The sequence below is a fragment of the Sapajus apella genome, unplaced genomic scaffold, assembly GCF_009761245.1.
Source record: "Sapajus apella isolate SASKATOON/1434 unplaced genomic scaffold, GSC_monkey_1.0 scaffold2, whole genome shotgun sequence".
Lineage (NCBI taxonomy): Eukaryota > Metazoa > Chordata > Mammalia > Primates > Cebidae > Sapajus > Sapajus apella.
The window spans coordinates 65,780,456-65,806,339 of NW_022436942.1; the positions used below are offsets into that span (position 1 = coordinate 65,780,456).

Genomic DNA, 25,884 nt, shown 5'->3' on the forward strand with positions numbered 1-25,884 from the left:
CCTCCGCCTCCTGGGTTCAGGCAATTCTCCTGCCTCAGCCTCCTGAGTAGCTGGGATTACAGGCATGCACCACCATGCCCAGCTAATTTTTTGTATTTTTAGTAGAGACGGGGTTTCACCATGTTGACCAGGATGGTCTCGATCTCTTGATCTCGTGATCCACCCGCCTCGGCCTCCCAAAGTGCTGGGATTACAGGCTTGAGCCACCGCGCCCGGCTGTACATTCTTTTTAAAACCTCAGTGATTTATTATATCTTGCTTTTTCCAATATTTTATATTGAAGTGACTTTGCAATTTTGTTAAATATTCTTTTGTTTTAGGAGATGAGATCCCACTTTGTTGCTCAGGCTAGCCTTGAACTCTTAGGCTCAAGAGATCCTCCTGCCTCATCCTCCCGAGGAGCTGGGACTGCAGGTGTGCACCACCACACCCGGCTTATTTTTATATTTTTTGTAGAGACAGGGTCTTGCTACACTGCCCAGGCTGGTCTCAAACTCTTGGCCTCAAGGGATCCTCCCACCTTGGCCTCCCAAAGTGCTGGGATTACAGGCATGAGCCACTGGGCCCAGTGTCTTTTTTTTTTTTTTAATCACTTTTAATAGCTACACAAAATGGTTACATTATTTATTCATTGACCACACCTCAATTGTTAGATGTTGTTTCGAACTAATTTTATTAATAATGATGGGCTAAACGTATTTACATGAGTCTTTGTTCAAATCTGTGATTATTTCATTAGGGAAATTTTTAAAATGCAAATAGTGACTCAAACGCACCAGCTTTTCTTAAGGTTCTCAACCTTAAATTACTTCCCCAGAACTTTGGTCTCCTTTTACCCACCCTCCAGCTGTGGATTCGCTATTACTTTTCTGCTTATCTTGGCCTGTTTTTCATTAGTGCTTTATTGTTTTTCTTCTTTATTCAGGAGAGCTGTTTACACGTTAGGCAAATAACCCTTTGTGATAATGTGATAAATATGTCTCAATTCATTGTTAACCTTTTGATTTTGCTTATAATGTTTTCAATTATGTGTCCTCAATACTATAATGATTTCCATTTGTGATTTCTTCTATTTCTTTTATGCCTAGAAAGGGATCCACAGACCAGTTAGATATCTTTTATGGTTTTAATTTTTCCTATATATCTCTATATATAGGAGATATATCTGTCCCTTGTGACTTTCCATGTGAGACTCGCGTTTAAAACTGCTGTTTGTTTTTCTCTGTCCCTAATGGTTTTTCTCTACATATATAGAAATGATTTTGGTGTCTGGTGTGAGAAAAGTCTTTAATTTGGATGTTTTCCCAAATAACCGCCTTCATGACACTGTTTATTGAAAATCCATCCTTTCCTTCTGGTTAGTTGTGATGCTTCATTTATAGAAGCGAGAGTCATTGGTGAATCTGGTATTCCTGAAGGCCATTCCTCATTCGCTTGCCTTTTGCTTGCAAATGACCATGTCAAACCAGATGTCAGTGATGGGCAATGCCACGTGCTCAGAGGCATTCAATTTCCCTCGGTGCTGACCAGCAACTTTTATAGAGCAAAGATGACACTTGTTATATTTGTGAAAGAGAAAATGTCAGAGAAGCCAATGAGATAGCTTAAGGCTGATATTGCGGAATCAATCTAGAAAGTTTCTAAGAGCTTTAAGTGTTTAGCAAGCACTCTTAGGTCTGTTGCATCCTAAAACAGACGAACAAATGAAAATCCTCCAATACAAGGAAAGATAAATGCTGAGAAGGCGTGAGGGCTCCCTTGTCGCCTCTATTTTGGTCTCCACAATGTGGAGGGTTGTGTGTGACCTTACGAGTCACAGGGCTACACGTTATTTTTGTCACGCTGGAGCACAAGCATGGCCTCCAAAACCCAAGTAAGATTTTCCATTTGTTATCGTCGACTGACCACAGCCACCTTGTAAACGTTCTCCGTTCTCTGGTTTTTAACTCACCGCAGGGCATGACTCCCCTGATGTACGCCTGCGTCCGTGGGGACGAGGCGATGGTTCAGATGCTGCTGGATGCCGGAGCTGACCTGAATGTGGAGGTGAGGGTGCAGAGGCCTGCAGGGTCCCTCGGCCTGGCAGTCCCCAGGGGAAGGCAGGCAAGAAAGGGGGGCTTTTTCTCCCACGCGCCGCCGCTGAGGGTGCACAGTGCGACAGATAGCTCCTTCCTGTGTCCTCTTACTTGCTGTGGCCCTGGCGAGACCGCCTGACAGATTTTGTCCATCCTGACAAACCAGCCCAACCAAACTCCAAGGAGCTGCCTGCATGGGTGTTATGTTTAAAAACAACCAAGCTAGCTGCAAGGAGCACTGGCAGTCCTGATTTCCTGATTCCCACGGCTGATCCATTTCTTCCGTGATGGGATAGAAAGAGCACTCCTGAACCATCAGCCCTGTCTTTCCTCTACACACAGCAGAGGCGGCACTGACCCGATCCCTGAGCTGAAGTGTCCCTCTCCAGATCCTCCACGCTCCCTCTCCAAACCCTCTTTGGCTCACCTTGTTGGCGGAGTTGACAGATCTTGAAGCTAATCTCAAAGCTTCCTTGAGACAATGTGGTCTTAAGTAGAAAGCACATCCCCAGAACCCTCCTCTCCCCTCCCCCCTGCAACACTGGCCTTAGAATTTGACAGACTCGAGTTCAAGTTCTGATACCACCGCTGCCGTGGTGACTTGCTTTTGTGCTTGGGCAAGTGCCTTTACCGTGTTTCTCTCCCAGTCTGCAGAATGGGAAAATAATCACACCCATCTCACATAGTTGTCAGAAGGGATATAGATAGTAGGTTTGGAACTCAGTTAATATCGGTCTCTCCACCAATACCCCAACCTCATTCTAGGTGAAATCCCACTTTTTTACCATGTGCTATGCTGCCTGAAGGCTGCTCTCCCTGGCAGCCAGATATTGGCAGTCTCAGACAGCAAAGAGATTGACAGGCTGAAATCATGACTCAGCAACCCTGGGAAACCTTTTCAGATCAAAATTCAGCGCGCGCGTGCGCGCGCGTGTGTGTGTGTGTGTGTGTGTGTGTGTGTGGTTTTTTTAAATGTGAGTTTTCTATTTATCTGAGGAAAGCAGACAATAGACATAGTTTTGGATCCAGAATCATTTTGGATCCTATCACTTTGAAATCTGTGGGGATTTTCCCTCCTACTGTGAACCCTCAGGCACCATGCAGACCCCTGCAAGGGCTCCTCAACGTTGGGTTCTGGGGCATTCTCAGGTCCTCTCTAGCCCATCCCATGGATCTCAGCTCAGGCCTTCCTCCAGTGGATGCTTAGTGAACCAACCTGCTCTGAGTGAAGCAGGCGTTGAGGTGACGTGACCCCAGGAGTGTTTGGTAGAGAAGCTCCGTGTGGGTGCTGGTCTTGCGAGGCCCTGGCCTTCAGCTGCCCTGTCTCTTCTCTCTTGGCCTGGGGTGTTTTGAGGCCCCCATTCTGAAAGACCAATCTCAGATTGTTCATTCGCAATGTGTCCTGGGAAAGCTTCATACCCATATTTCGGAAGTGTGAGAGGGTCCTTGTCAACCAGGAAGCCAGCAGAAACTGAAATGAGAACAGAGTGGGGCCAGCTGTGATCAGACAGTGAAGTTCCTCATCAGACAAGTGATGGACTTCCCTGGCTTGAAAGCTGAAAGCTGACCGTCCCTTCTCTGGGGTCTGCCACCACTGAGAATCTCTGTTAAAAGTGTTGATGGCATGGTAGTGGCACCTCATGCTCTCTGACATCCTGTAGCTCCCAGAACCACCACCCTCTGTTAGGCAGAAAGAGGAAGGAGACAGGCCAGAAAGCTGGCTCGTTGTAACTGCCATTACAGCTTCTCCAAAGCACCTTAGAGGCGATCAGAATCATCCGTTAATTCTTTTCAGAGGAGAGGGAAAGGAGTCCTTCTTATGCACAAAGGACGTAAAGTCACTGAGACATTTTCTGACTGCCTCCATAGGTGCAATCTCCAAAACACGGACTCCCAGCGTCCTGCCTTTGGGGAATTGCTTGGTCTCTGTTCTTACAAGCACAGGCAGCACAGATCCATGGCTCTGGCGAGAGGTGTTTGCAGCATCCAGCAGTGGAAAATCCCTGCCCTGTATTGCCAGCTCTGCCCAAGGCATCTTCCAGGATGTCTTTTTGTACATCTCTAGTCCCTATGCCCAGCCACAGATAGGTCAGATTTGCTAGCCTAAGTATTGTGAAGGTCACATTTTGAAAATAACTTCAATTTGTTTATAGGTTGTCAGTACTCCTCATAAATATCCATCCGTCCACCCCGAGACCCGCCATTGGACGGCTCTGACTTTTGCTGTGTTGCATGGACATATTCCTGTAGTTCAGGTATTAACGTATTTCCCTATCCACATCCGACCTTTGATTTTACCTCTTCATAACACACATCTATACCTCTCCCAGCATGCATATTCTCTAAGACATTCATATTGGTTAACTGCAATTCAATACAGCATATTCATATCATGTGAATAAAAATATTTATGTAATGATCTATATGGCCAGCCTTTAACCAATATGAAATGATCGCGTATCCACATGCAGCCTCACACACAGAGTGGCAGACCCATGAAGTTCTTCCTGGTTGCTCTGGGGTGGGGCTTCGGCTGGTTTTGTGGATTTGTTCATTTTGCTTGTCGCAACATGAACGTAAGACTTGGTTGCTATTGGTACCTTAGAACCTTCCCTGAAGTGTGACCCCGGTGTTTGTGTAGAATCCATTGGTTTCCAGCCAGTGGGAAGAAGCATCCAAGACACCAAGGGAGTGTTTCCAAAAGACACCTGCTTGGATCCCACTTCTTGAGAATCAGATCCAGGAGGTCTAGGGTAGGGCGCTGGCCGTGTGTCTTCTGAAACAGCTCCAAGCACAGAGACATGTTCTCACTGGAGGTCCTTTGAGTATATAAATGTGTATCACTTGCATTTTTTCTGGCTGTTGTAGATTTGGTGTTCAGTGAACAGCCATGCAGTACATTCTAAATCATAAGCTTGATCTTTACTTCATCAGAAAAGAGAGATCAGCATCCAGGTTCCTGAATGTACCTGCTCCCGTAGTGAGTGCTGAGCTTTGGGGACATCAGGAACTCACCTCCTTTTGTGTGGTCCATGCCTCTTGATTCCTTGCAGAGCAGGGACAGCTCTATAATGCTGGAATTTCATGGGACTCCTTTGTTGTTTCCTGGGTCATGAGAATCCTTAGAACAGACCCCAAGTCATGTTTCAGGAGGCTGAGAGTGTGACGTGTCACACTGAGATCTGGCTTCTGCCTATAGAACAGCATGCCCAGTCCACTCCTGGAAGAGGAAACTAAGAAAGAAGGGGATCGGATGGTGGTCTGGTGGACACAGTTGTCATTCCTTAACATGCAAGGACATTCCCAGCCTTTAAATCAGGAATGGGAACAGTGAGCAGCCAAGCCACACAGAAGTCAGGCCACCTCCCTGCCACAGGGCCGTGAGTCACGGAGTGCCAAGTAGGCAGCTCCCCCATGGCCGTGCCCTCAGGGAGCCCTAGGTAGGCAGCAAAGATAGCAGATTTTCCCCCCGTTTTCCACTAGCAGTGCCAACAGCACATTCACTGTGAATGACATCCAGCATGGACAGAATCCCTGCCTCTTTAAGAAGCCCAGCTATCTCAGGGGACGCACAGAATGACGTCATAGGAAGCAAAACTTCTGGAAGCTCACTCTGCCACTTTATTAACTGATCTTGCTGGCCAGAAACCTTAGCATTTGCTAAACTACCCTCAGGGCCATCCAGGTAGATTCTTTTCCTGGTTGGCCCTGGGGGGGGACCCCAAAGTCCTTCAGCACTCTGGAGAGTCTGTGGTTCTGAGAGGCTACCCTAGTGCCCTCTGAGGCCTTGTGTAACCAGCCCAGGAAGGGAGTCTTCCAGCCTTCCCGTGCCAGTGCTTCCAGAAATGTTAATGTACATATACATCCCCTGGAGATCTTGCTAAAATGCAGACTCTCATTCAGCAGCCCTGGGTGGGGCCCGAGAGTCAGCATTTCCCACAAGCTCCCAGGTGACGCCGATGCTGTTGTGCATGCAACACACTCCGAGTGCTCTGGGGTTCTAGCAGCAATGAGAGGCTCTCAGCTCATCCTCTGAGGTACAGTTGCCTTCTAGCCTGTGCACGCGGTCACCGACCCCGAGGGAGGGAAGGAGCGCTGGCATCTCACCGATCCCAGCCGTCTTTCCCGCCGCCTGCGCCCAGTGTATCTCCTCTCACCATCTCCATGGCCGCTCTTCCTCCGCAGCTCCTCCTGGATGCTGGGGCCAAGGTGGAAGGCTCAGTGGAGCACGGCGAGGAGAACTACTCAGAAACGCCCCTGCAGCTCGCAGCTGCTGTAGGTAAGAGCTGCCGGTTCTCACCCCGGCCGGGGGCTCCAGCGCGCCCTGGTCCTTGAAGTGCCTGTGACTGTATTTTTGCTTTATTCTCTTATAAAACCCCCTTCTCTGGGCTTGCAGGAAATTTTGAGCTGGTTAGTTTGCTGTTGGAGCGTGGTGCCGATCCCCTGATAGGAACCATGTACAGGAATGGAATTTCTACAACCCCCCAGGGTGATATGAACTCTTTCAGCCAGGCTGCAGCTCACGGACACAGGTAGGCTAGGATGGCCCAGAGCCAGAGGTCCCAAGTGGTGCTTGTTAAAAATGCAGATTCCCAGGCCTACCCCAGACCCATTGCCTCTCTGGATGTGGGGCCCAGAGGCAGTGTGAGGTGGTCCAGGCCCCAGGCCCCAGGCCCGGCCAGGGGGACCCCACCTGCCAGCTGACAGCCAACTCCATGCAGCGCACATCCACTCAGAATGCCTTATTCTACCCGTTCCCAGCCAGCTTTCAACTCACGGAGAGATGTCACTCTTGGCCAGTTTTGGTCAGAGTGCATCATGTCAGCTGTCATGAAGTAAGAATCCATTTTAAAAACAATGAAACCTCTCATATTTGGTTACTTCCCTTCTACATCTCCTTCGGAATTTCCCCCCACCGGCTTTTATTACACATACCCCTGGTAAAGCACATTCACTGTGGAGGGAGTGTAGGCTGATGGTGAAAAGCGCAGAGTTCCAGAACCTTCGAGACATTTGAGGAAATCACTCAGCTTCAAGTTGCCTCAAAGAAACAAGGCCAGCCATGCCCCATCATCTCCTCCATCCCCAAAACGTGGCACCCACAGTCAGGCCTGTGAAACCGCCACCCGTTGATCCTGTCATCACCCCGCCCGAGTTAGTGGCCCCCTGCTTCCCCAGCCCCCTGCCCTGCCCCGGCAAAGCCACTTCCATCTCTGAGTGTCATCCTCTCTGGGTTTATGATTGACAGGAATGTGTTCCGCAAACTGCTCGCCCAGCCAGAGAAGGAGAAGAGTGATATCCTGTCCCTGGAGGAGATTCTGGCCGAGGGGACTGACCTGGCGGAGACAGCCCCGCCCCCCCTGTGTGCCAGCCGCAACAGCAAGGCCAAACTGAGGGCCCTGAGGGAGGCCATGTATCACAGCGCTGAGCATGGCTACGTGGATGTCACAATTGATATCAGGAGCATAGGTCAGTCTGGGTGCCCTCCACCACAGGCACCGTGGTGCTGCCAGCTTTAGGTCCACACATATAAGCACGCACACATGCACACACACATGCATGCAAAACACACGCATGCACACACACGTGCATACACACACATCCCAAGGGGGCCCAGGGAGCTTCCCCTTTACTGGTCGGAACACTTCCAGGCCAAGACGCCCACACTGTCCCCATAGATAGCAGCATCCTGCCTGCCCCAAAGACCCATTCTCAGACCATCTTTCCATGATTCCCAAACTCTGGACCCTGGGGCAGGAATTCAAATCACCTGGGGAGCTTGTCTGAATACAGATTGCCAGGCCCTACACCCAGAGGCTCTGCTGTTGAGGGTCTGGATGGATAAAGGCTGGAAATCTTTATATTTAACAATCATCCCAGGTGGTTCCCGGTGGTTGAGGAAAAGCTTCCTTTAGAGCACCCAACTCCACGAAGCAGCACTAGGCAGCCGCTAGGGTGAGGGCGCCCCTTTCTCACCACCAGTCCTGCTGAGCTTCAGAGGGCAGAGCCACTCTCAGGAAGGTTGGCCTGGCTCTTCCTTGGGCGAGCTAGCCCAGAGCCATCTCCTCCACGTGTCTGGGGAACAAGGCTAGCCTAGCCTTCACCAGTCTAGTGGCTTTAGCCCTGGCGTGGAAGCAGCCAGAGCTAGCCATGGCTCCCTAAACACAGGGCGTGGCAGATTAAGGCAGGCTGAGGGCTGAGGACAGGCCTTAATGCTGTTCTGGAAATGGCTTCTCTCCAGGGAAGCGGGGGAGGGGTTAGTACAGGAATGTTTGTGACATTGCCCTAAGGGCCTATTTTGCATGATTATGAAGCTCAAGATTCCGAATGGGCTACTTGTTATAAACAGTAGTGAGAGGCGTCCCCCTCCGTCTGTGCCTCTGCCTGAGAGGGGAGAGGCAAATTACAGCAATCAGCTGTTGGAGAGGCCGCTGTCAAAGGAGGAAGACCTGATGAAGTACCTGCAGATGGAAATGTTATTTTGCACAGAGGAGCAGCAGGAATATCCTCCCGTGTCTTCTTATTCGGGTGTAAATATCTGTCTTGGAGCTGTACATGGTGAAGTCCACCAATGGGTTTCACCAGCTCTGAGCTCTCATCTGGGCATGGATGCGTTCTAGATGCTTGGGCACATCCACTCTTTAATCCTGGGCAAGACTCTTTTCCCCCCTGAGCTTCTCTGTCCCCAGTAAGTCAAGGGGATGGAGCCTCTGCACTCAGAATCCAGAAGTATGGAATATGCATGAGTAGCGTGCATAATAATTCCAGTATGCTGCACGATAATTATATGTTGTGAAATGCAGCCCCTAATAATACGAGTAGCATGCAGAGATGGACACCCAGAGTTAAGGAAATTGAATTATGACCTTTAATTTCAACTTTTGCAGGTCTTTGGGGAAAAGCCTACACTGGTTCTATTCATTGAAAGTCGATCCCTTGGTCTCATCATTTAGTAGTGTCCTGGGGAAAAGCCAACTTTCAGATAAAAATTCGCCTACTCCTCTGGTTGTTTTCTGCCTTTCCTCTCTCTCCCCCTCCCCCGCCACCTTCCCTGGCTCCTCTCCCCGGCTCCAGGCGTCCCGTGGACTCTGCACACGTGGCTGGAGTCTCTGCGGATTGCCTTCCAGCAGCACCGCAGGCCTCTCATCCAGTGCTTGTTAAAGGAGTTTAAGACCATTCAGGAGGAGGAATACACGGAGGAGCTCGTCACCCAAGGCCTGCCTCTGATGTTTGAGATCTTGAAAGCCAGCAAGGTATGTGGGGTTTGAGGTTGTTGGGGTCATCGGCAGAGAACGAAGCCTGAGGTCTCTTAGCTTGGTGTTCCCGTTTGAGTGGGATCACTACGGCCATAGCGACCAGTGGCGAATGTACCCCAGCAAATGAAAGCTACCTGTGTACTCACTTGTAGGGCAGCTGTCTTGGTAAGGCACTTGGGCTCAGGGACAGCTTACGTATCTTCCAACTCAAGGAACTTGTGGTAGAGCTGGAGAGATGATACCAACATGTGTGCCCCAGCAGCATTGTGAGGCAGTTTATAAAACAGTATTAAGTTTGGGGGTGCAGGCTAGGAGAGGTGAGAAGGTTCAGTGGGGAGGAGTGGAAGGGTGGACCTCCCTGAGGTGCTGAGGCTAGACCACGCCGGGGTGGATGATAGGAATTGGTAGGATGAGGGAAATGGGCGCAGCCTTCTGGATAAAAAGAAACACAAACCGTGCCAAGGTTTCTGGAAAGCCAGACCCTGGGAGGCGGTTTTCAGGTTGAGAGGGTCAATGAACCTAGCTCTGACCCCTTGGGGTTCACCCCTACTGATGCCTATATCCCCAGCAACAGGAAAATGCAGCCTCTTAGCCTTTCGACTATTACAACATGAATTCTTAAAAATCCCTTTGGGGTCATTTGTTCGGCGTTGCTCTCCAGTCCCTGCAGGGCCCCAGCACCAGCCCTCTCACCTCTTTCCCCAGAACAGCCTTCGTGGAACTCTGGGGTCTACCATGGAGCCTGGGAAGTCTCAGGGGAAATTGGCCTCTGAACCAAAAGCAGTGTGGGTCTCCCTGCCGGCCTGGGCTGTCCACGGGGCATTGGAGGGGACACAGGGCTGCTTCCTCCACACAGCAGGGAAGGCCCTTCAGTAAGGAGGCGGCAACACAGCCTCTCTGCTTTCTGAGCTCCGGCCTCGGGTACAAAGCGAGTCCCATTAGGTGTTCTCGTTAGCGCCTGTCCTTAGCTCAGTGTCCCTGGGCCACCTGCAGGCTGGATTTGTGCTTGAGGTCAAGACCCACCAGGACCCCAAATGGGAGCAGGTGCGCCAGGCCTAGGGTGACAAGCTTCAGCGAATCCATGAGGAGTAAAACCTGCTGGAAGCATTTCGGAACCAAACTCCCCACCCAACTTAAAAATGAGTAAATGAATAAAGAGGCTTTCACCTGAAACCACCTAAGAAGCTGCCTTAGTGGGAAGCGTTGCTGGGTTGTTGCCGGGATCTGGTGTTCTATTGTTTTTGAGGTTTTCTTTGTTTGCTTGTTGTTTTTAACTTTTCTTCAGGCTATATTGGGAATTCCAGAATTTACTGAGACATTCTGTGTGTTAAGTAAACCTAACCTGTGCGTTCTTAAACTTTACTTTGACATATGGCATATATACAGAAAAGTGCCCAGCTCCTAACTACAAAGCCAGATGAATTTTCATAAGATAGACAAACTGTGCAATCCACTCCCAGACCAAGAAATGGAACATGACTAGCACCCGAGTGGTCCCCTTTCACCCTACTCTGCTGCAATCTCCCAAAGGCTGCCACGCCTAACACCACACTTGGTTTTGCCTGGAGCCATGGTGTATTTGACTGGGACAGCTCATTAGATAGGATTAGATAGCAGATAGTTCTCAGAATCTGAGCCCATGTATAAGAATCACCAGGCTGAAGCATACAAACTACCCTCCATTCACAAAAGTGGTGGGTGTTCCCGCCGTTTAATAGTCATTTGAAAATCAGGCTCACCGGGTGTGATGGCTCATGCCTGTAATCCCAGCACTTCGGGAGGCTGAGATGGGAGGATTGCTTAAGCCTGAGCAACATGGTGAAATTCCATCTCTAAAAAAAACTGCAAAAATTAGACTCTGAGTCTCAAGAGTAGGGAGTCAGTGAAGGGTGTTTTGCTTTTAAAAGGGTTTCAATGGCATCCCCTACTGGTGAAATGTGGCTTTACACATCAGATGCACTGACCACCATGCAGGGCGGGGGACGCAATCAATTTCCCCGTGCCTGCAGGGTGAAGTCACCCATTCCCTAAGCATGGGGGATATTCTTGTGGTCGAAAGAAAAACTGGAGAGAGATGATGACAGAAATTCCAAGTTGAGAAGAACAGTCTCCTATTGGGGGACGGGGTGGCTGTCCATCACACAGCCCACCAGCATCGTTCCTTCTCCCCGTGCTCTAGGATTCCTGTTCAAATGTGTGTCAGAACAAATATCTTTTTTCTTTTTTGAGGCAAGTTCTCTCTCTGTCGCCCGGGCTGGAGTGCAGTGGTACGATCTCGACTCACTGCAACCTCCACCTCCCAGGTTCAAGTTACTCTCATGTCCCAAGTTGCTGGGATTACAGGCATGCACTACCGTGCCTGGCTAATTTTTGTATTTTTAGTAGAAGCAGGGTTTCACTATGTGGGCCAGGCTGCTCTTGAACTCCTGACCTCAAGTGATCCTCCATTTCGACCTCTCCAAGTGCTGGGATTACAGGTGTGAGCGACTGTTCCTAGCCAAATATCTTGTTTTATCAGAGTAGTGAATAGACTCTTGCAAATAAATCCACTTTATAGTCAAGTGATAGGAACAGCTGTCCTGTAAAGTGGGGCATGTTCCTCCCACCATTCTTGGTCTGTACTCACTCAAACCACGCTTGAAATCTGACGACACATCTGCTTTATGTTCTTGCTTCTAAATTTTAACTTCACATGAATTCAGTGTCTCTAGACTTCCCCAGGAGCAGAACAATATATTCATTTTTTTTAAATAAATCTGTTTAAAAAGAGTTCCTAGCTTATTTTTCTTTTTTCTTTTTTTTTTTTTTGAGATGGAGTCTCACTCTGTCGCCCAGGCTGGAGTGCAGGGGTTTGATCTTGGCTCACTGCAACCTCTGCCTCTCAGGTTCAAGCGATTCTCATGTTTCAGCCTCCCAAGTAGCTAGGATTACAGGCACCCACTACTATGCCTGGCTAATTTTTATGTTTTTGGTAGAGACAGGGTTTCACCATGTTGGCCAGGCTGGTCTCGAACTCCCGACTTCAGGTGATCTGCCTGCCTCGGCCCCCCAGAGTGCTGGGATTACAGGCATGAGCCACCGCGCCTGGCCTCCAGCCTATTTTTCTAACACCTGATTCCTCTGGGCATAATCAAGACATAATCAGGAGTGCCCACTTGGTTCCAGGCACTACAGTGGTGATGGGACAGACATGTTCTTTATCTTCCTGGAGCTTACTGATGGGAAGCAAGAAAATAAATCAACAAAACGGAGTCAGAGCATGATCAGTGATGTTTACAAAATGCAACTGGACCATGATATGGTCTCTGGGGGAAAAAATGGTCAGGAAGGTCTCACTGAGAAAGTGGCATTTGAACAATCACCTGAGTGAGGAAAAGCTTCCAGCCGTGCAGAGATCTGGGGCAAAAGCATTCCATTAAGGGAACTGCAGGTGATTAGGCTCCTAGTAGGAACATGCTTTGTGTGCTCAGGTGAAGGAAAAAGTGCAAGAGATAAAAATCAGATTGCACCGAGCCAGGTAAAGTTTGGGTTTTCTTCCATGTGTAATGAATGGAACATGATGAGAGAGGTTTTAGATACCAGGGGCAAAGTGTGATCTGTAGGTTTTTTTTTTTTTTTTAATGGTTTTTTAAGTTTTTAAGGTTTTCATTTTGAGATGAAAAACTCAAAACTTGGTTTTTTTTTGTTTTTAAGCTTTTCATTTTGACATAATTGTAGATCCATGCAGTTGTAAGAAGTAATACAGAGAGATTCCTGTGTACCGTTTACACCGGGGGATCTCAGTTTCCCCCAACGGCAGTATCTTACAAAACTTGGTAAAATATCACAACCAACATAGTGATGTCATCATCAACATGCAGAAAATTACCATCACCACAGGATTCCTCATGTTGCCCTTTTATAACCACATTCACTTCCCTCCTGCCTCTACCCTTCTCTTCAGCCCCTACCTAGCCTCCATTTCTCTAGTTTTGTCATGTAAAGAGTGTGATTTAAATGGAATCATATGGTATGTAATTTTGGAGATTGGGCTTTTGGCAGTCATCATAATTCTCTGAAGAACATCCAGGTTGCCGCACGTATCCACAGCTTGTTCCTTTTCATTGCTGAGTAGTATTCCATGGAATGGATGTACCCCAGTTTGTTTAAGCACTCAACTGTTGGAGGACATCTGAGTTGTTTCCAGTTTTCGGATATCACGGATAAACCTGTTACATTTATGCACAGGTTTTTGTGTGAATATATCTTCATTTCTCTGGCATAAATGCCTGGGAGTACAACTGCTTGGTGGTATGGTAGTTGCATGTTTGGTTATTAAATAAATTGCCAAACTGTTTTCCAGAGTGACTGTACCCTTTTACATTCCCACTGGCAAAGATTAATTCAGTTCCTCCATATCCTCACTGTTTGGTGTCGTCACTATTTTTCATTTTAGCCATTCTGATAGGTGTGTAGTGATATCTCATCATAGTTTTAATTTGCATTTTCCTAAATGGCTAATAATGTTGAATATATTTTCACATGCTTGTCCACCATCTATATATTCTCTTCAAGTGAAATGTCTCTTTGTGTCTTAAGCCTGTGTTCTAAATGAATTGCTTGCATTTATGCTGTTGAATTTTGGGGGTTCTTTATGTACAGTAGATACTAGTCCTTTGTCAGATATGTGGTTTGCAAATATTTTCTCCCACTCTTGTCTTTTCATCCTGCTATCTTGGTGCTGGCATTGATTTATGTTTTTATTCATTCACTTGGAGATCTTCTTGGTCCATGGTATTACGAGTGGTCTTTGATTGAAATCTGGATGTTTTCTGAGGCTCTTGATCTTATTTAGATCTTCTTTAGTTGACTTTCTCTGCCATTACCCTGACAGGGGAAGAGTGGTTGTCACCTCATTACTGCCAGGTGGATGTAGAAATCCAGGTTCCCCTACTTGGCCTCTGTTGGCCCCCAAGTTAGGGGCTAGTTATTGAGGCAGGTAGGGACAGGTAAGTATTCTGGCTCCCATGTTGTCTTATCTGACATGTGGTGGGAGTGGCCTCATGGCTACTTAGCAGTGGTAAGAGACTGACTCTCCAGCGGTGTCTTCTGACACCACCCAGCAGGGAGTGGGAGGGATGCCTCTTTACTGCTGAGTAGGAGGGGAACACAGGCTTCCCGGGTCTCCACTGACATCTGGTGTCAGGGGGTGGGGGTGAGGCTCTTTACTGGCTGGTGGGGATAAAAGTCCTGGCTCCATACTTGACCTTCAATAACACCATCTTGGTGGGGTCTCAGGGGTGCCCTGTTGCAGCCTGGCAAGGGTAGAAGTCTAGGCTTCCTACTTGACTTTTGCTGGCAAGGTGAGTCCACAGGTGTTTTGTGCTGTTTGGCTGGAGTAGAGCAGCTGTTGTCTAAAAGTTTCCTGCCTTCTAGGCTACCCCTTTAGTGGTCCTTTGGCTAGAGAGAGCAGGCTTTTGTTGTGGCTTTTGTCCCATCTGTGCTCTCCGTTGTGGCTTCTTCAACATCAGGTATGGGATGATGAGGCAAAAAGGAAGTCCGTGAACTCACCACCATGTGCTTCTCCAGTCCCAAGCTCCCTAGGTCATCTGCTTCTTCCCTCTGCCTTTCAAAGTCTTATGTTCCTTTTATATATAATGTCAAGGGTTTTTAGTTGCACTTTGCAAAAGATTAGGAAAAGAATGTCTATTACATCTTCCCAGAAGCAGAAGTAATCATGTGGTTTTAAAACATCAATCTGACTGCTATCATCCTTGAGATCCCAGGCACCCTCAAAGAAGTGAGTGTTTCCAAAGCCCCCAGTTGGACAGTGACTATCCATGTCACCAAAAGCAAAAACCTCCATGTAAGCAGAAAAAAATAAATAAATGGGATCCATAAAGCCTCTAAGGAATGGTCCAATTTCTTTGTGCTTCTACCCCTCTCATAATTAACCATGAACAAAATGACAACCACCAATAGACATAGCATCAGATCCCAAAAGCATCAAACAGCTCAAGAAGTCATATGATTTGGGAAGCCACGGTAGGAGGATCGCTTGAGTCCAGGATTTTGAGACAACGTCACAGGACCCCATCTCTTAAAAAAGAAAAATAATTTAATTCTAAACAAAGAAGGTCAACTGAGACATTCCCAGTTCCACACAAAACTGCAGTCACACCATCTAGGAGAGGAAAGTCAGAGTGTGTATTCAAAACCTTTGAAAATAAGATTTTGTATAAACAGTTTGCTGAAAATTCTTAATTTGTTGACCCCAGGGACCAGTTTGTATTTAGCAACTGATTGGACCTGCCTTTCTCAACTCCTTGTTTCATTTCTTCAGTCCTCCCCTCTCCTCATTCAGTTCTTCGCCATCCCTCTGGCCTCCCTTTTCTCTATGGTCAGGACCTGTGCTTAGGAAGTGACCTGCTCCGGGCACTTAAGCCTGGCCACAGATCTAATGAAAAGGATCACTGTGCCACATGTCATTCTAGGCACTTTCTATCATCAGCTCCTGGGAGGCAGGTAGTTGTATTTTTATTCCTAAGTTAGCAATGATGACTCTGAGGCCCAAGAGTGGGTCACCCTGCAGAGCCAGGATCCTGACCCAGACACAAAGCCCATGCTCTTAACTTTGAGGTCACCCTGTCACTCTGCTCCCTTTCGGGGTTTTACCTGCACTGTACCTCTCACTGTGGAATGACAGCTTCATCCCCTTTAAGGGCAGAAGCAGACATAGCCTGCAGCTGTGGGGACTCCTTTTGGTGGGAAGATGGTCCCAAGTCAGGTATAGTCATGGGCCCCAGCATCTGCAGTGGGAGGGGCTTGGAAATCATGTAGCCCGGTGATTTTCCCAACCCAGTTATCTGAATCCTGCTATCAGAATCTTTTCCAGATCTGGAAAAAATACTACTTAAAGAAAGCCTTAAGTAGATAAAAATACCATCGATGCAGTTTATTATTTACTTGATCTTTTTTTTAAACATGTTTAGAAAGGAAACATATGACTACCGTAAGTAGATGCCCACATCACTTGCCGTGAACAGAAGGGACATAGCAAAGTAGACATGTGACTGCACAGTAGCAGTAGGATGAGCGGTGCACTCAGGGCCTCAGGATCCTGCTGGGATCCTTCTGGGACCAGTAGCCCTGCTTCCACCTGCCTCCACCTTTCCAGGTGTGTTCACCTAGTCTGTTCCACAAGGAAGCCATCTGTGGAAGTGAGCCTTTTTTTTTTTTTTTTTTTTGGTAAATGGAGTTTTGCTCTTGTCGCCCAGGCTGGAGTGAGTGCAGCGGTACCATCTAGGCTCAGTGCAACCTCCGTCTCCCAGGTTCAAGCCATTCTCATGCCTCAGCCTCCCGAGTAGCTAGGATTAACAGGTGTGTGCCACCATTCCTGGCTAATTTTTTGTATTTTTAGTAGAGACAGGGTTCACCATGTTGGCCAGGCTGTTCTTGAACTCCTGACCTCAGGTGATCTGCCCGTCTCGGCCTCCCAAAGTGCTGGGATTATAGGCATGAGCCCCACGCGTGACCAAAGTGAGTCTTCCTTGATTTGGATTGGGACAGGGAGCGTGCTCTCAGTGTCCCTGAAAGTAACAGTAATTCTACTTTCTCTTGACTCTGAGATACAGCTTTTTTCCCATTTGAGCATTTGTTCATTTGAAACAGGTCTTAAGATGGATGTATATGCTTAATAAGGAGGATTTTTTTTCTTTTCCTAAAATCCGCCATGAATTTTATGACCTCTTAAAAAAAGAGAAATTACTGTTTAGGGGTTAAAAATGGTCAAATTGCGGCACTTTCCTTTGGTCCAACCTAACAGCCTATGGTTGCTCTTCAGTCCTCATAGCAACTTCATCAAGCAAGCATTTTTAATCTGCTTTGTGAAAGAACATCGAAGCCCAGAGAAACTGAGCAACTTTGCCAAGGTCACAGAGCCAGTGAGTGATGGGCCAGGACTGGGACCCACTCCATCTGGCCCCACTGTCCATGTTTTTACCACCACGTAGAACTCCAGCCTGAGCCACCTATAAAGGACATTTGGGATTAATTCCAGTGTTCCTTTCAGAAGAAAAGAAAGTGTTCCCACATCTTTTCAGATGAATAATGGAGTCAAGAGAGAAGAGGAAAGATGTTAGCCCCCCAAATCCACAGGACTCCATTTCAGGAGCATTTCCTGGTAACCATTCTATTAAGAATTTTGCAAGGCTGGGTGCGGTGGCTTCTACCTGTAATCCCAGCGCTTTGAGAGGCTGCAGCAGGAGGCTCTCTGAGCCCAGGAGTTCAAGACCAACCTGGGCAGCATAGTGAGACCTCATCTACACACACACTAACACATACACAATTAACTGAGTATAGTGCTGTGTACCTGTAGTCCCAGCTACTTGGGAGGCTGAGGTGGGAAGATCAGTTGAGCCCAGGAGGTCATGGTTGCAGTGAGCTGAGGTTGCACCACTGCACTCCAGCCTGAGCAACAGGGAGAGAACCTGTCTCAAAAAAATATATATTTTGTTTCACTCCCCTTTAGTTATTTTGTATGGCAACATGGTTCCAAGTCCAGAGGACCTGAATTTACTCCATATGCACATCTAGAATTTTCCGTGAGAGACCTGAATGGCAGGTACCCAGTGGCATGCCAATAACTTGCACTAACCTGGGGCTGTGTCCTCGGGCCTAACCCAACCCCCACCCTCGCAGCCGTCCTGGGCTCATCCCAGCCTCTCCGGTCAGATCCTCCATGTGAAGACCAACTGACCTGCTGCCCTGAGACTGCAGCCTGTTGTGCCTTTGGCCTAAAGCACTGTGCTTAAATGTGCTGCTCAGAGAATCCAGGCATCTGTCCCAGCACAACCACCTCCAGAATGGAGCAAGCCCCAAGCTTGGTTGTTTCCATTCTATTGTCTTTGGGTTTTGATCCAGAACTTACCAAGCCCATAGGATAACCCAGTTTATCATCCCAATCTGACTCCCTTGACCCATGGATCTCACTCCCTGACAGCAGTCACCTGATAGGAATGATGCCACCCCACATGCTCAGAGGGGTCCTCCTGGAGTTCAGAATCGTTTTGGGTTCCAGGTAATCAGGACGAATGACACTGGTGGTCCACTGCCTAGAGGAGGAGCACTGGGACGGGCACAGGACAGACACCTCTACAAATATGGACAGATTCAAGGATGCAGCAGGGAGTTTGCTCTTAGGACTCTTCCTTGAAAAAGTAGCAGCTAGAAAGCCTTGCGGAAGGCAGCATCTTTGGTGCCAACACTTGGCGTAGCACCCTGATCCTCTGCGCAGTGTCCAACTCTCAGGGCCCGGTCAGTGCTTGGCACTTAGTAGATGCTCAATAAATATTTCAAGGCTGACTGGATGGATGGATGGATGGATGGATATATAGATTAGTGCGTGGGGAAAAGTCTGCATTCCCTAAACCTCTGGGGAATGAATGGATGAAGTGTAGGGAACCCCCTGATGTCCTTTCTAAGCTTTCGCCCTCCCTCTTTCCTTTTCTCTTCTGAACTTCTAGTGCTTTCATTATAATCATATTTCCATGGTGGGAAGTTTTTTAAAATTTATTTCTAGAGGTGGGGTTTTACTTTGTTGCCTAGGCTGGCCTCAAACTCCTGGGCTCAAGCCATCCTCACACCTCAACCTCCCTAGTAGCTGGGACCACAGTCATGCACCACCATGCCCAGCCAATTTTTTAAAAAATGTTTAGAGACAGGATCTCGCTATGTTGCCCAGGCTGGCCTTGAGCTCCTGGGTCCAAGCAATCCTTGGCTTCCCAAGCAGCTGGGACTATAGGCATGCACCACCACACCAGGATTTTAAAAGATTTTATTTTTTAGGCCAGTTTTAGATCTACAGAAAAATTGAGAAGATAGTACAAAGAGTTTCCATCTAACCCCTCACTCTTCCCTATGATTAATAGGCTGTATTGCTATGGTACATTTGCTAATGAACTGATATTGATACATTATTATTAGCTAAAATCCATACCTCATTCATAGTTCCTTAGGATTTTGTTCTTGCTTTTGTTTTAGATTCACAGGGTTTATGTGCGGGTTTCTTATATGGATATACCACATGATGCTGAGGTTTGGGCTTCAATTGAATCTGTCATCCAACTAGTGAACATAGGGCCCAATGGTAGCTTTTCAACTCTTACTCCCTCCCTCTCTCCCTCTCCCTCTTATGGAGTCCCCAGTGTCTGTTATGCTCAAGTTTACATCCATGTATACTCAGTGATTAGCTCCCACTTACACATGAGAACATGGGGTATTTGGTTTTTGGTTTCTGCATTCATTCACTTAGGATAATGGTCTCCACCTGCAACCATGTTACTGCAAAGAACATGATTTCCTTCATTTTTATGGCTCCATAGTAGTCCATGGTGTACATATATGTACCACATTTTCTTCAGTGCACCATTGATGGGCAGCTTGGTTGATTGCATGTCTTTGCTATTGTAAATAGTGCTGCAATGAACACATGAGTGCAGGTGTCTTTTGCATAGAATGTTTTATTTTCCTTTGGGCATAAGCCAGTAACGGGATTACTAGTTGAATGGTAGCTGTATTTTTAGTTCTTTGAGATATAGCCAGAGTTCCTTAGTTTGTACCTGGTGTCTTATTCTGCTCCGGGATCGCAGACAGGATACCGCATCACACTTCATTGTCATATCTCTTGGGCTTGTTTCAACAGAGGCAGTTTCTCAGACTTTCCTTATTTGGGGTGACCTTGAAACTTTTAAGGAGTATTGGTCAAGCATTGTGTAGACTGCCCTCTAGTGGAATATGTTTGATGTTTTTCTCATGATTAGACTAGGGTTTTGGATTTTTCAGAGGGAAACCCCAGAGATAAAGACATCTTATCAAGGGCACATTCCATCAAGGTGAGTTACGGCTATTGATGCTGACCTGGGCTGCCTGGCTGAAGCAGTGTTTGTCAAGTTTCTCTACTGTAAACTTCCTGTCTTCCCCTCTTTCCACAATGTCCTCTTTGGAATGCAGGGAGCATGCACTGCCCTAACCTAAAAAGTGGGGAGTTGTACCTCCCCCCGACCATTGTTAAATATTTGAAGATTGTCCATTCGGAATAGGCATGGCCAGCCCTATATTTACGTTCTCAGGTGATACAGTACACATTGAAGTTAGAAAGAGAGGTCAACTGTGAGTTCCAGCAGAGGGGGGGTCTTGCCTTGCCTGCTTCTGTGGCCCCAACAGAGTGCCTCTTACACGGCAGGACACCTCTTCCATGTTTAATCAATACCTGCTGAATTGAATTAAACCACCACCACTGTCCGCCATAAAAGAAAAACTCACAGAAGAGTCTACAGGCTGTAGAGGCCTTTCTCAAGGTTCAAGAGTCTAGGAAACAGGTTTTTATGACTTCACTCATAGTTGACTAGATTAGAGCTGATTCACCAGCAAGATGCATGAGACACCCCCTGGTGTAGACAAGTGAGATCTCATCCCTGACATTCATAATACAGTCTCTACAAAGTATTTTTGCAGTTAACAGGTCTTATCATTTTTATGACCAACCAGTACTTATCAAGTGGCCACCATGTGTCTGGCATGCTGGGTCAAAGAGGTAATGAAATATGGTCCAGTTGGTGTAAACTTTAGATGAGATGTGTTAATTTTCTATTGCTGCGGTAACAGATGACCAGAATTCAGAGGTATAAGGCAGCACTTGTTTATTACCTCACAGTGTCTCTGGGTTGGAAATCTGGGTGAGTGTGGCCCCGCTTGGTTCTTGCCTAGGGTCTCAAAGACAAAATCAAGGAGTCGGCAGGACTGTGTTCCTTTCTGGGGGCTTTGGGGAAGAATTGCTTCCAAGCTCATTCAGAGATTTTGGGTACAGTTCAGTTCCCCATGGCTGTGGGACTGAGGCCCCACTTCCTTGCTGACTGTTGGTGTCACACTTAAGTCCTCCTGTGGTTACCTGTGTCCCCCACAAGCTTGCCATGTGGCCCCTCCGTCTTCAAGCCAGCAACAGAGCATCAGTTTCTCAGACTGGGACCTCTTCGTCATCTGCTTCTCCCCACTGCCTTCTGAAGTCCTCTTCTGCCTCTACTTTTAAGGCCTCATGTGATTACTTTGGGCTCACCCAGATAATCCAGGATAATTTCTCTATTTGAAGGTCAACTCATGAGGAACTGCTATGGTTTTGAATGTTGTCCCCCCAGAATTTAAATGTTGAAGTCCTAACCCCCAAGGTGATGATATTAGGAGGTGGTGTCTTTGGGAGGTGAGTAGGTCTACAAAGGAGACCCCAGAGAGGCCTCACCTCCCCTTCTACCACGTGAGGACATAGCTAGAAGTCACCATCTATGAGAAGGCGGGCTCTCATTGACACCGAGTCTGCTGGCGCCTTGATCTCGGACTTCCCAGCCTCCAGAACTGTGAAATAAATTTCCTGCATTTTAGAAGCCACCAGTTTAGAGTATTTTGTTAGCAGCCCTAATGGGCTAAAGCACTAACCTTAATTACTCCTGCAAAGTAGCTTCTGTCATGTAAGGTAATGCTGTCCCAGTCCCAGTCCTGGGGCTATTAGGGCATGCAGTCCTCTAGGAGGCTGTCATTCTTACCACACAGTGCTTCTCAAACAGATGTGCATGGGAGTCACCTGCAGACTGTGTTCAAAATGCACATTCTGACTCGGTGGGCCTGAATGGGAGTGTATCTTTCTTACAGGGTCCTAGAGGGGGCTGCTGCTTGTGGTCTGTGGAGCACATTTTGGGTGGCAGGGCTTTAGGCCCGAGGAAACAAATTTACAGACTGCAGCCCAGGTCAAACCCATGAGAGAATTTCAGTGCATGAAACCTGTGGTTAAGGGAATGTCAGTATCACCAGAAAATTTGTTAGTATGCAGATTTCCTGGGCCTCACTCCCACAGTTTTTACATCAGAAGGTCTGGGCCGAGGCCCAAGAATTTGCGCTTCTAGTAAGCTCTCAGGTGATGCTAATACTGCCTGTCTGGGGACCACACTTTGAGAAGCACTGCATTAAGCCCAGAGGCAGCCAATTAATTTAATGAGTATTAAGTGAGGGGAGCACTGAATGTCCTTTGGTTATAAAGTCTCATCTTTGACAGTTGAGTCCCTTTGTCCTTCAGCTATGATTGTGCTTCTGTGAATCACATCTGAGGTGACACTGTTCCCTCTGTGATCTACCCACTTTAATTGAAGGGTTTGGATTTTCTTTCATATGCCAAGCTGTATTCTTCTGCCTTGGGAACACAATGAACTAGGTAGATTTAAGAACAGCTTGAAGCACTCACATCGCTAATGGCTCCAAACCCATCTTTTAAAATCGAAAAGAATATTGTTTTTATTATAATAGCAAAGCTTGTTTGTTGTAGAAAATATAAATAAAAAACATTCTCATCTCACCCCAAGGTAACTACCCTACTTTGTTAGATCTTTTTCTATACATATCTGTCAATCCAAATATATTTGTAGAGGATTTTATTTCCAAAAAGACATGGTACAAACTGTGTTGTAACCTAATTTTTTCCCTTAATCTATTGTAAATTTTTTCCAACGTAACCCCTTTGAGCCCCTACTTTCAACAGCTTTTTACCCAATAAAAAGAAACAAAATGCTGTGTTTCATGTTTTCCTCCTCTACCCTGCAGCTGGAGGGAGAATGGTGTAAAGAAATGACTGCAAAGTGGGGAGAGGCAAACGTGGACGATGGGGGTCCGTGAGAAGCAGGCTCCGATGTCCCCAGCAGTGACAGGCAGCTGTAGTTTGGGGTTGCAGAATCATCTCCCTCCCACCTTTTGTTTGGCATCAGTGATTCAGCTGAGCACTTCTGGGTCCGGAAATGCCTCAGCACCAGAATCAAGTTCACAAGAAAGCTGAATCAGGAGCGTTTGTCTCATTAATAGAGAGCACAGTCACAGGATCAAAAGGGCTAATTTCAGGATAATTCGCTGCTTCCAGAATTTTAGAGTACTGGTGAAGGTGGGTTTGGGGTAAAAACTTATTTTTCTTTCTCTATGAACTGCAAAAACCTGCTTTCGAGTGGATAGCAAATCATGAGGGCCAGAGAGAAGAATTTAATTGCAAATTTTTTAAGCTTCACCAGTGGACCTGCTAGAAATAGACAGTGGACAAAAACAGAGCAGGTAAGCACAGGACCTGTGAGTGCAAACGGCTTGTGCTATCCCGGGGGACCTCTCCTGGGGCCTGCAGTAAATGTGTGAGCTCTTATCGCCTGGAGGGACGCATTCCGGGGCCCAGCTTGGCTGAGGCTGGCCACAGCCCCCAGTATCACAACCTCCTCTTTCTTTTCTGCAGAACGAAGTCATCAGCCAGCAGCTGTGCGTCATCTTCACACACTGCTACGGGCCCTACCCCATCCCAAAGCTGACGGAGATCAAACGGAAACAGACCTCACGCTTGGGTGAGTAGCACCCCCAGGCCTGTGTTGGCTGCTGCTTTGTGATTTAAGGACCAGGAGCCTTAGAATGCCATAAAAAAGGAGAGAGGGAGGGAGTTCAAGGGCAAACAGGATCGGTACAGGAGTCAGGCTGGGGGAGATCAGAATTTCTCCTTCATTATGTGATGACACTGGAGAAAATACCTTGGGAATGTGGACAAGGAGATTTGCCAATTAAAGGGGCTTTATCCCCTAGTCACAGACAATGGGGGCTGCGGAAGGCCTCCTGATTCCATACATATGCCCTGCATGGGTGGCTCTTGAAAGAAGGCCACCCTGCACATGGCAGCTCTGTCCCCCAAACCCTCCCCTCTAAAAGTCCTCCTTCCTCACCAAGAAGCAAGAGCAGGAGACAGTGAGGGGCCAGGGCTGTTCCTCTAATGGAGATCCTTCTACAGGGAACCCAGAGAAGGGGGAACAAAGCCCCCACACATACACCCATAAAAACATGAGGGTACATACCTGAGCTACAGAGGCTGGGTGCTCAGAAGTCCCACGAGAGTATCAATAACCTCCTCCTCGTGGAAGCGTGCACTGTGCGGGCTCCAGCCATGAGCTGGACCTCCCTCTCAACTCACCTTCAGGCCACCCCCGAGGCAGGCACTCTGACTCATCCTACGTTAGGGCTGCAGTACCACTACAGGGTGAAGCTGCAGCTTGAAGCCAGGTGTGCCCAGAAGCCGTAATTTTGCCATTCTGCAGTCCCAGCTTCTGAGACTTAAGAAGAAACCTTTCCATCAGGCTCTGGCTCTTTCAGAGGATCCTGGGCCTGGTGCAGCTGGTTGACCAGCATACAAAAAGGTGAAGGAGTATCGGGCTGCTTTGAGGCCTGAAACAGGAGCCTTCTGTTGCAAGGGCCTGACGCCCTGCTGCCTGAAGAGTTATAAAGTATTCAAGATAAAGGATTCCTTTTCCCTAGATAGGTTGGAGACCTTTCCTACTTCCTGTTTCCCTTTCCTGAGAAGACTGAAGGACATCTGAGCAATAGAAGACTCTGAAACTTTTACTCTTTAGCAACATTTGAAAGGGATGAGCCAGTTTAGATTAATTAAAAGGCTGAATTCATGAGACTATTTTTAAGTTATTTTTGTTCCCGTCTTGAATAACTTGTTAATTTAAATGAGACACAACTTTTTGCTGAAATGGAAAATTTTAGCAGCTGAGTCAAAGGCTGTCTCTGACCATGCATGGGGAAAACTGGGATGTGCCCAAGTCAGAAGTGCTTCTACCTTATAGGAAACAGGTATTAATTAAAATGTTATCAGGGCAACATGTTATAAAGACCAGTCAAATCAGCAAACGTTAAGAGAGAGAGGTGCATTCCCTGGACATAGCAACAATCTCTGATGTCTAGGTGCCTCATAAGACACCCTCCTTAGAGCAAACTTTTGCAAGGTCTTTTTCATTGGCATAAAATCTGCTTTCCTTTAGCTATAGGAGGGAAGGAAACATTTCCTTCACCTCACCTGAATTTGCTGAGGTTTCTTTCACTAGGAGTTAAAAATGCCTGGTTTGGGGCTGAACCTGGTGGCTTACGCCTGTAATCCCAGCACTTCGGGAAGCCAAGGCAGGCAGATCAAAAAGCATCAACATCAATTGAGCATCTACTATAATGGTCATTTTTATTGAGGGATACTCATGTGTCAGCCATTTTGCTAAGTGCTCTCCATAAATTCATTCCTTTATCCCTCACTACTCTTGAAGTCAGGCGTTCGAGACCAACCTTGCCAATGTGTTGAAACCCTGTCTCTACTAAAAATACCAAAAATTACCTAGACATGGTGGCACATGCCTATAGTCCTACCTACTCAGGAGGCATGCACTGTGCCGGCTCCAGCCACGCACTTGACCTCCCTCTCAGCTCATCTTCAGGCCACCCCCGAGGCAGGCACTCTGACTCATCCTACATTATGGCTGCAGTATCACTACAGGGTGAAGCTGGAGCTTGAACCCAGGTGTGCCCAGAAGCCGTAAGTTTGTCATTCTGTGGTCCCAGCTTCTGAAACTTTGAAGAAGAAACCTTTCCATCAGGCACTGGGTTCTTTCTGAGGCAGGAGAATCACTTGAACCTGGGAGCTAGAGGTTGCAGTGAGCCAAGATCATGCCACTGCCCTCCAGTCTGGA

At 47.4% G+C, this 25,884-nt stretch overlaps 1 protein-coding gene across 5 annotated transcripts in view; it reads left to right on the plus strand.

Annotated features, from left to right (window-relative positions):
• The window catches only part of BTBD11 (BTB domain containing 11), a 341,753-nt gene that overhangs the window by 292,855 nt on the left and 23,014 nt on the right, over positions 1-25,884 (plus strand). For 2 of the 5 annotated variants that reach the window (XM_032300202.1, XM_032300232.1), the window contains 7 exons: positions 1,957-2,046; positions 4,229-4,330; positions 6,261-6,354; positions 6,472-6,607; positions 7,324-7,544; positions 9,150-9,328; positions 23,619-23,724. In XM_032300202.1, coding sequence (XP_032156093.1) covers positions 1,957-2,046; positions 4,229-4,330; positions 6,261-6,354; positions 6,472-6,607; positions 7,324-7,544; positions 9,150-9,328; positions 23,619-23,724 — 928 coding nt within the window. The remainder of the gene's footprint in view (positions 1-1,956; positions 2,047-4,228; positions 4,331-6,260; positions 6,355-6,471; positions 6,608-7,323; positions 7,545-9,149; positions 9,329-23,618; positions 23,725-25,884) is intronic. The other 3 variants (XM_032300213.1, XM_032300222.1, XM_032300229.1) reach the window with 3 other exon arrangements.